General features: G+C 45.3%; 1 protein-coding gene across 1 annotated transcript; it reads right to left on the bottom strand.

Annotated features, from left to right (window-relative positions):
- Positions 1 to 1,478: 1,478 nt before the first annotated feature.
- LOC120050328 lies at positions 1,479 to 7,102 on the bottom strand. The gene is made up of 7 exons (XM_038996909.1): positions 6,282 to 7,102; positions 4,937 to 4,981; positions 4,712 to 4,857; positions 3,883 to 4,109; positions 3,635 to 3,806; positions 3,114 to 3,362; positions 1,479 to 3,035 (listed from the first exon to the last, which is right to left on the bottom strand). Exons 1-7 carry the CDS (start codon positions 6,352 to 6,354, stop codon positions 2,001 to 2,003), a joined length of 1,947 nt encoding a protein of 648 aa, XP_038852837.1. The 5' UTR covers positions 6,355 to 7,102; the 3' UTR covers positions 1,479 to 2,000.
- Positions 7,103 to 9,076: the final 1,974 nt, after the last annotated feature.

Raw genomic sequence — 9,076 nt, 5'->3', positions numbered from 1 at the left:
AATTTATTTGAATTTGACGAGCTGCATTTTCTCTAGCTTTTGGCCAAGTGAGACAGTAGCGTCCCGCCTAAACTCAGATTTTTGGATATAAATATGAACTTTACCGAACAAAACATACATGTATTGTGTAACATGAAGTCCTATGAGTGTCATCTGATGAAGATCATCAAAAGTTAGTGATTCATTTTAACTCTATTTCTGCTTTTTGTTACTCCTCTCTTTGGCTGGAAAAATGGCTGTGTTTGTTTTTCTGTGGCTATGTACTGACCTAACATAATTGCAAGGTGGGCTTTCGCCGTAAATCCTTTTTGAAATCAGACACTGTGGCTGGATTAACGAGAAGTTTATCTTTAAATGGTGTATAATACTTGTATGTTTGAGGAATTTTAATTATGAGATTTCTGTTGTTGTGTATTTGGCGCCCTGCAATTTCACTGGCTGTTGGTTAGGTGGAACGCTATCGTCCCACATATCCCAGAGAAGTTTTTAAAGGAGTCAACATCAATTTAGGTATTTGAAGTACCGTAATGTTTTATAAGTGTATAGGGGTCAGTAAATAATATTACCATTGATGGCATATAGGGGTCAATAGATAATATTACCACTGTTGGGCTGTAGGGGTCAATAGATAATATTACCACTGTTGGCCTATAGGGGTCAATAGATAATATTACCACTGTTGGCCTATAGGGGTCAATAGATAATATTACCACTGTTGGGCTGTAGGGGTCAATAGATAATATTACCGCTGTTGGCCTATAGGGGTCAATAGATAATATTACCACTGTTGGGCTGTAGGGGTCAATAGATAATATTACCACTGTTGGGCTATAGGGGTCAATAGATAATATTACCACTGTTGGCCTATAGGGGTCAATAGATAATATTACCACTGTTGGGCTGTAGGGGTCAATAGATAATATTACCGCTGTTGGCCTATAGGGGTCAATAGATAATATTACCACTGTTGGGCTGTAGGGGTCAATAGATAATATTACCACTGTTGGGCTATAGGGGTCAATAGATAATATTACCACTGTTGGCCTATAGGGGTCAATAGATAATATTACCACTGTTGGGCTATAGGGGTCAATAGATCATATTACCACTGTTGGCCTATAGGGGTCAATAGATAATATTACCACTGTTGGGCTGTAGGGGTCAATAGATAATATTACCACTGTTGGCCTATAGGGGTCAATAGATAATATTACCACTGTTGGCCTATAGGGGTCAATAGATAATATTACCACTGTTGGGCTATAGGGGTCAATAGATCATATTACCACTGTTGGGCTGTAGGGGTCAATAGATAATATTACCGCTGTTGGCCTATAGGGGTCAATAGATAATATTACCACTGTTGGCCTATAGGGGTCAATAGATAATATTACCACTGTTGGCCTATAGGGGTCAGTAGACAATATTACCATGGATGGCCAATAGGGGTCGAGAACATGGACATAAAGAGTAAAATACACGTTTTTCAAAGCTTTTATTTAAAACATTCAAAGTGGAAAAAAAACTTTACATAATACATCATGAACAAAACAAACACAAAAAGCATGTGAGGTTTGTAGCTACAGAAGCGAAGCTGCGAGAATTTATTAAATAAGGAGGGGATCAATCAATTGTCAATTATTGTCAATCAATCAATAAAAGCTAACAAACTGCCAGATAAAACATCTAAAAACATCTAGTGGAGAGAAACTCCTACTGCTAAGAGCACTTTACTGCGTGTGTGCGTGCCTGTTCGCGCGTGCCTGTTCGCGCGTGCGTACATGACATATGTGTGTGTCAGACTTCAGTCTTCTATTATTATTTTGTATTAAATAGTGTCCCACGTCATCTGCTCCCATTTTAGCTGGTGTGTTGGTTCGTTTTTGTTGTTGTAGTCTTTATGGCATATGTAGTGTGTCTTCGTGTATGCAGTGTGTGTGTGTGTTTACTTATTTTTTGCTGTAGTCAGCAGCGTATGCTCTGTGGTCGTCCTGTTCAGGTTACTGGTCTCCGTATCCTCTCAGCATGTCTTGGAAGCTGGGCATTCCCCGCTGGGGTGAGGGGTAGGACCCGTACGACAGCCCCTGCGAGGGAGGGGGATAAGCCCCGTAGGTCTCCTCCTGGCCACTCTGGTATGGCTCTGACTCTGCCTCGCTGTCTCTCTCTGGCTCTCCCTGGCTGTAACTGTGGTCCTGGCTGGGCTCTGCCTCTGGCCCCCCATGGTGTTCAGCCTGGGCATTGGCGTATGGCAGCAGCTCCTCCTGGGTTTGGTAACGGCGCAGGCGGCAGTTGGTGTCATACTCCGGGTCACAGTCGGGGTCGGAAGGCTCCATGACTCCGTTCCGTGATCCATCAGCGTTGAGATGTGGCTCGTAGGGCTCGGCGGGGTAGGCGGTGTTACGGTGGGCACCGGAACGCGGCTCTGTGCGGGTTATTGGGTAGCACTCCTGGTCATAGCCAATGTAGCATTCGTAGCCCTCCTTGGTCTTTCCTCGGGGGCCCAACGGGTGGCGATCCTCCTTGGGGGCTTCCTCATAGCGGGGAGGTGGGACGGGGGCCTGCCCCTGGGGGGAGGGGTGGGTACGTCTGTGCATGGAGGTTGCGGCTTCACGAAACATTGCAAAGGGATCGTTAGTATTAGTGTTAGCATTAGCTTGTTTGTACATGCCGTTTGGGTCGTTAGCTTGAGCGTTAGCAAAAGCTTGGCGGTACATGGCATATGGGTCGCTAGCTGGAGCGCTGGTAGCACTGGCTTGGCGGTACATGGCATATGGGTCACTATATGGAGCGCTGGGAGCATTGGCTTGGCGGTTAGCATTAGCGTTAGCATACGCATCCCTGTACATAGTGAATGGGTCACTGCGTTGCTCAGGGGCCGCGGCGCGCATTGCGGCGGGATCGTCTTTGTGTTCCTCCTTGAACTTCTCCGGTGCCGTGGTAAACTTTGTGGCGGTGAGAGGGTTACAGCCATCCTCAAACAGAGGGTTGCAGGAACCAGGACCCGTCGGGGTGTAGGGGGCGGGGGCACGGTGTGCCTGGGGACGGAAGGACGGAAGGTCATGATAATAAAATTATAATAGCTAAAATAATAATAATAATGATGATGATCTTACCTGTAGTGATGCAGCGTAGGCGCAGCGAGGGTCTCTGGGGTCACAGTTGGGGTAACGGAGGAAGAGGCCGGAGGGGCCTTTCTGGACCAGCTGGGGTTTACAAGAGGGGTCTTTCGGGTCACAGCCCAGGTGGGCGTAGGAGGGCAGGGGCCCAGCGGAGGGCTTGTGGCCGAAAGCAGCTCTCAGGTGAAACTGGAGACACTCCACATCCTCCGCTGAACAGATACGCAGCAGCTCCGACTTCTGCTCCTGGACGGGAATAAAAACAATCATGACTACGTTAATTTACAGCAGTAGTAGTAGTAGTGTAGTAATACTGTAGTAGTAGTAATAGTGTAGTAATAATGTAGTAGTAGTAGTAATAGTGTAGTAATACTGTAGTAGCAGTGTAGTAGTAGTAGTGTAGTAATACTGTAGTAGCAGTGCAGTAGTAGTAGTAATAGTGTAGTAATACTGTACCTTGAAGAGAAAGCACTGCACGGCAGGGGAGTAGTAGTAGTAATAGTGTAGTAATACTGTACCTTGGAGAGGAAGGACTGCACGGCAGGGGAGTAGTAGTGGTGCCCAGAATGAGGGTCTTTAACGGCCACAGGGGAGCGTGCATACAGGGGGGCTGCGGCCTTGACCGGAGCGGGGGAAGGTGGGGGCTGGCTCTTGGCTCGTGCCAGGGCGGCATAGAGACAATACGGGTCCCTACACAGGAGATTAGATTACAATCAATTCATGAGCATAAAATTATATAACACAGACATAAATTAACATGACTGACCTGTAGGGGTCACAGGCCTTGACAGGGGCGGGGACGGGCTTGGGAGGGGTCTTGGGTTCAGGTTTGGGCCGGTTGGTTGCAGAGGCCACACAGTTTGGGTCCTCTGAGTCGGCGCAGGCCTTGTAGATGTCCCCTAGGTGACCCAGGTAGGCCTTGTAGGAGCGACGGCCCTCAGCGCGGTTCTTATTCTGGAGGTAGGCCAGGTAGACCTTGTCCAGCTCCTGGACCTGGGGATAGAGAGGAATATGAGGTTAGATGTATATGAGGTTAGAGGTATATGAGGTTAGATGTATATGAGGTTAGAGGTATATGAGAATAGAGGTATGAGGTTAGAGGTATATGAGGTTAGAGGTATATGAGGTTAGAGGTATATGAGGTTAGCGGTATGAGGTTAGAGGTATATGAGGTTAGATGTATACGAGGTTAGAGGTATATGAGGTTAGCGGTATGAGGTTAGAGGTATACGAGGTTAGAGGTATATGAGGTTAGAGGAATATGAGGTTAGAGGTATATGAGGTTAGCAGGATGAGGTTAGAGGTATACGAGGTTAGAGGTATATGAGGTTAGAGGTATTAAAGAAAAGGACTAAGTATATACGAGGTTCGTAAAGATGAAAGCAAAAGCTAGGAAATAAGCAAGAACATGGAGAGAGATACCTGGGGAGTTCCCCCAGGTTCCCATGTCATTCTCAAACACAATATCCCTTTTATTCTCTAAGCAGACGATAATCAACTCTGATGGTGGGTGGGTAGTTAGTGTTGGTCTCTTGGGACCAGGTTCTCAAGAGGCCAACATAGATAACCCCCTAAACTCCTCAGTGTGTACTCACTGCCTCCGTGTTTCCATTGTCCGTGAAGTATTTGTACCAGCTCCAGAAGTCTGAGTGTTGCTTGTACCAGCTGATGTTTCTACGGTTACGGACAAGCCTCCTTGGTGACGCCATGGCAACCGCTGTCTCCTCAGTGGCATCCCCTACTGGAGACACATCAAGCATCAAACATTGTTGTGTATGTAAAGTGTGTTAAGTGTGTTTGTTAGGTAGTCCCATATTTACCATCTCCTTTGAGCATCTGAACCACCGGCCCTGCCGACAGGAATTCTGAGAAAACACACACACTGTCAGAGCCAGATGTTGCCAACGTCAGCTGCAGACCCCAAAAACGCTTGCATACACTAATAGCACACTGTGTGGAAATGTGTGTGATTAAACACACACACAGGTTTACAGGGCAAGGGTAATTGGCAGTGCCTGGAGGGTCGGTGACTACGGCTCTTTGTAGATTTTATAGGTGAGCCTGTAACAGTGGACCCCTACTGCGCCAGCTACCTGTGTGTGTGTGTGTGTGTGTGTGTGTGTGTGTGTGTGTGTGTGTGTGTGTGTGTGTGTGTGTGTGTGTGTGTGTGTGTGTGTGTGTGTGTGTGTGTGTGTGTGTGTGTGTGTGTGTGTGTAAAACAGTACACAGCTCTGCATGCATGCTCTTTTATCTCCACAGGGAAGAGATGTTAACAGTTTTCAGAGGGATGGAGGTAGAGAGAGGGAGAGAGATGGATGGATGGATGGAGGGAGGTCTGTGTGGTGTTGGGGTAAATGTTGCTGTCTCAGTGTATCTGCTGTATTATATTTAAGGAGCCAGTAAAAGACTGGGACATCTGGAAACAACAGTCTTTACAGGATGGAGGAGGGGAGGGGTGCAGGAGCGAGGAGGAAGGGGGAGGAGAGGAGGAGGAAGGGAGGGGTGCAGGAGCGAGGAGCGAGGGGGACTCTGATGCTGACAGGTAATAAGCTGTTACAAGAGTTGTAACGCTGAAAGAACGCACCCAAATTCCCTCCCTCTCCTCTCCTCCTCCCCGTCTCCCTCCTTGTGAATACATGATGGTCAGTTAAGGTTAGAATTATGAGTCTATTTGAGAGACAGTTTTAGAGGAAAGAGGAGATTCCGTATAGAGCGCCCCTGAGGGGAACTGTCAATCATGTCAACACATAACCAGAAACACCTGGGCTGGAGGCAGTTACATAAATGACTTCATGTTATAATAACAGGTCATTATCAGACGCTGGTCTCTGAGTGGACAATGCACATTGTTGTTGTATCCCAGATCTGATTCAACTTGGCCTTGAGGATTGGTGAGGTCGAGAATCAATATTCACATTTAACATTTTGGTCATGTAGCAGACACTCTTTTCCAGAGTGACTTACAGTAAGTTCATACATTTTCATACTTTTCCCCCGTACTGTTCCCCAGTGGGAATTGAACCCACAACCCTGGCATTGCAAACACCATGCTCTACCCACTGAGCCACACAGGACCCCATCCATCAGAAACTCCATCCATCACAAAGTCCTTCATCCATCCTGACCTTAACTATGTTTGATTGAGCGTGCATGCATGTGACTCACCAGGCAGCAGTATGGTGGCTAGCAGAGCAACAGTGAGCACACCAGAGAACGATGCTCTCCTCCCACCAGCCATGGCCTCCGCCTCTCCTATGGACAATTTCAGTTAAATACCTACCACTGTAAAAACGACTTACTTTCAAATAAAGTGCTGCCTTTTACCCAGTGTCCTGGTTGGACTAAATCAATCTTTAGATGTCTTGCTTGACACAAGAAAAAAAAACATTGTCTCCAGGCTATAGCCACCACTGGGTCTGATTCCACCCGTCTAAACTGCAGCCTCAGAGGGTGTTCTGTCTGCAAGCCTGAGTCTCATCAGGGGGTTTAGGCTGCTCTGCTGGTTGACTCTCCTACACAGGCTAGAGGTGTTTCAGAGGCAGAGCACTTCAACGTTCTAACTTTCACCTTAAACTGGACTTAAACCTAACCTTGAACTGAACTTAATCCTGACCTAGAGTCTCTCTGGTCCCCATCTCTCTGTTGATCAGACCAATCTAATCTCATACTGAAGAGATTGACTCACCAACCTGACAGACATCAGGTCAGTTTTGATCAATATGTGATATTTAAGGTGTCAACAAACAACCTAACCCTTGAACCCGTTGTTGTCTTACCTGTAATGTGTGTAGTTGATTTTCTGTTGGATCTTGAGAAGCGGCTGTATCAGACGAAGCCGCCTGGCCTGGTTCGGTTCAGAGGCTGGATGTTCAAGTGTGTGTGAGTCTCCTGGTGCACCCTGTCCCTCTGGCCCTACTGACAAACTGTGCCCCCACAAATGGTTCCGTCTGGTTTTAAACGGACCCCTAATCATTAACACACACACACACCTTCCTGGGGGATCGGGGGGGGCACTGCTACCAGAGCTGCTATTGGCTGCTGTCAGCTCAGCCACCTGACCAATCAGAGACTACGTAATTACAGAGCGATAGAGAGACAGAGAGACAGAGAGACAGAGAGACAGACAGACAGACAGAGAGACAGAGAGAGACAGAGAGAGACAGAGAGAGAGACAGAGAGAGAGACAGAGAGAGAAAGAGAGAGAGACAGACAGAGAGAGAAAGAGAGAGAGAGACAGAGAGAAGGACAGAAAGCAACATGTAAAAACAGAGGAAATAATGAAGGGGGAAGGAGGACAAAGGTGCCACATAAGCACTTCCCAGAACCCCATTTTGTAGGAGGGAGGCCCAAAACCCTGCCTGTTAGCTACTGTTAGACAGCCCCGTTGGCACGCTGACAGCTGGTCTAACCATCAGGAATTATCATCAGTTTCCTCCTTAGTTCTACTGTTCAGACACATCTGCCCTGTTACAAAAGGTTTACACACACATACACATTTACACACACGGGTCCTACTTGCTTACAGTGGCTCTCGATCGGTGTTGTCCCTGTATAATGCAATAGCACCCAAACCCAAACAGTTGACGGTTTGGGACTCACAAATCACTCCAACTAAATCGCAGCCACGTAGAGATGGATGTCATTTATGCATTTGTCATTTTTGTTTTGTATCGAATTTCAACGTTTTATGTACGTAAAACGATGGGAAGAGTTGCAGAAATATCACAGATAGCTCTCCTCTCTGTTATCCATCAACTTATCCGAACCCCATAGAAAAAACATTTGCAGATACAAAATCTCTGTGTGTACATATCTTTCTTAGTATTGATCAATATTGGTATAATAACGGTGTACCATATAAAAGGTCCTTACAAGAAATCATTTTCTGCTGGGAAACATTTTGTTACAGTGTGCAGTAATGAATACAGCCCTGGTGCATTGCCAAATGTTAAAAATATTTTGCCACCTGTTGGACCTAAATTCCCATTTTCTTTATTTGTGCTATATTCATTGTTTTGCGCCATTTATAATAATAGTATTATTGAATGTAAGTATAAATATTTCATAATGAATTATGGAGTATGTTTGATGAACTCTTGTTTTTGGTGTTTCTATCATGGTTATCATGGCTATTTAAAAGCATTATGGAGCCTTTCCTGGGCACACCCCTTTTTCCCCATGTTCCCCTTCCCTTTAGCTATTTAGTTTTTGTCAGTATGGGTCTACTAGGCCTCAGGTATGGCTTAACTTACAGTTTTTTGACCACTACTCTACGTCAAGACTTAGAAAGCTGCTACTAGTCTACCTTTTGTCTACAGTTTAACTCTGATGGCTTTGACGTTGATCATCGCCGGAATATAGCCTATGAAATTACCTTTTGTTTGAAAAATAAATGTTTGTTTGCCCATTATCGAAGCTTTGGATGCCCTGTTCTGTAGTTGCTTTGGAAGTGCGTCTCACTGCGGCATCACATACCTGTGGCCTCAAGGCAAATTTGGAATTGGATTACGAATTGCCTTTATACCACCCTCTACATCAGTGGTATTCAAACTTTTTCAGTGGGGACCCAATTTCTTCCCCAATAATTTCTTGTGACCCCATCCCACTACAAATCTAATGGCGCAACCTTAAAATCAGTACATATGTATTTTTACATCAACAAATAACCTTAAATTCAGTGAATTTTCATCTATTATCAAAATGAAAATAAACAAATAAATACATTTACTCAATATTTTATTTTTCTAATTATCTTTCTCAAAAAATGTTGTTTATTGTCCCATACAATAATCTGTACTCTAAATGTTTTTTCCCCTCCCCCCCCAAAAAGAAAGTTTATACAGTAGCAGTGAAAAGTTTTAGAACACCTACTCATTCAAGGGTTTTTCTTTATTTTTACTATTTTCTACATTGTAGAATAATAGTGAAGTCATCAAAACTATGAAATAACACATGGAATC

Source organism: Salvelinus namaycush, chromosome 7 (assembly GCF_016432855.1).
Source record: "Salvelinus namaycush isolate Seneca chromosome 7, SaNama_1.0, whole genome shotgun sequence".
Lineage (NCBI taxonomy): Eukaryota > Metazoa > Chordata > Actinopteri > Salmoniformes > Salmonidae > Salvelinus > Salvelinus namaycush.
The sequence above is the reverse complement of the archived record's forward strand: the minus strand, read 5'-3'. Positions and strand labels throughout refer to the sequence as shown.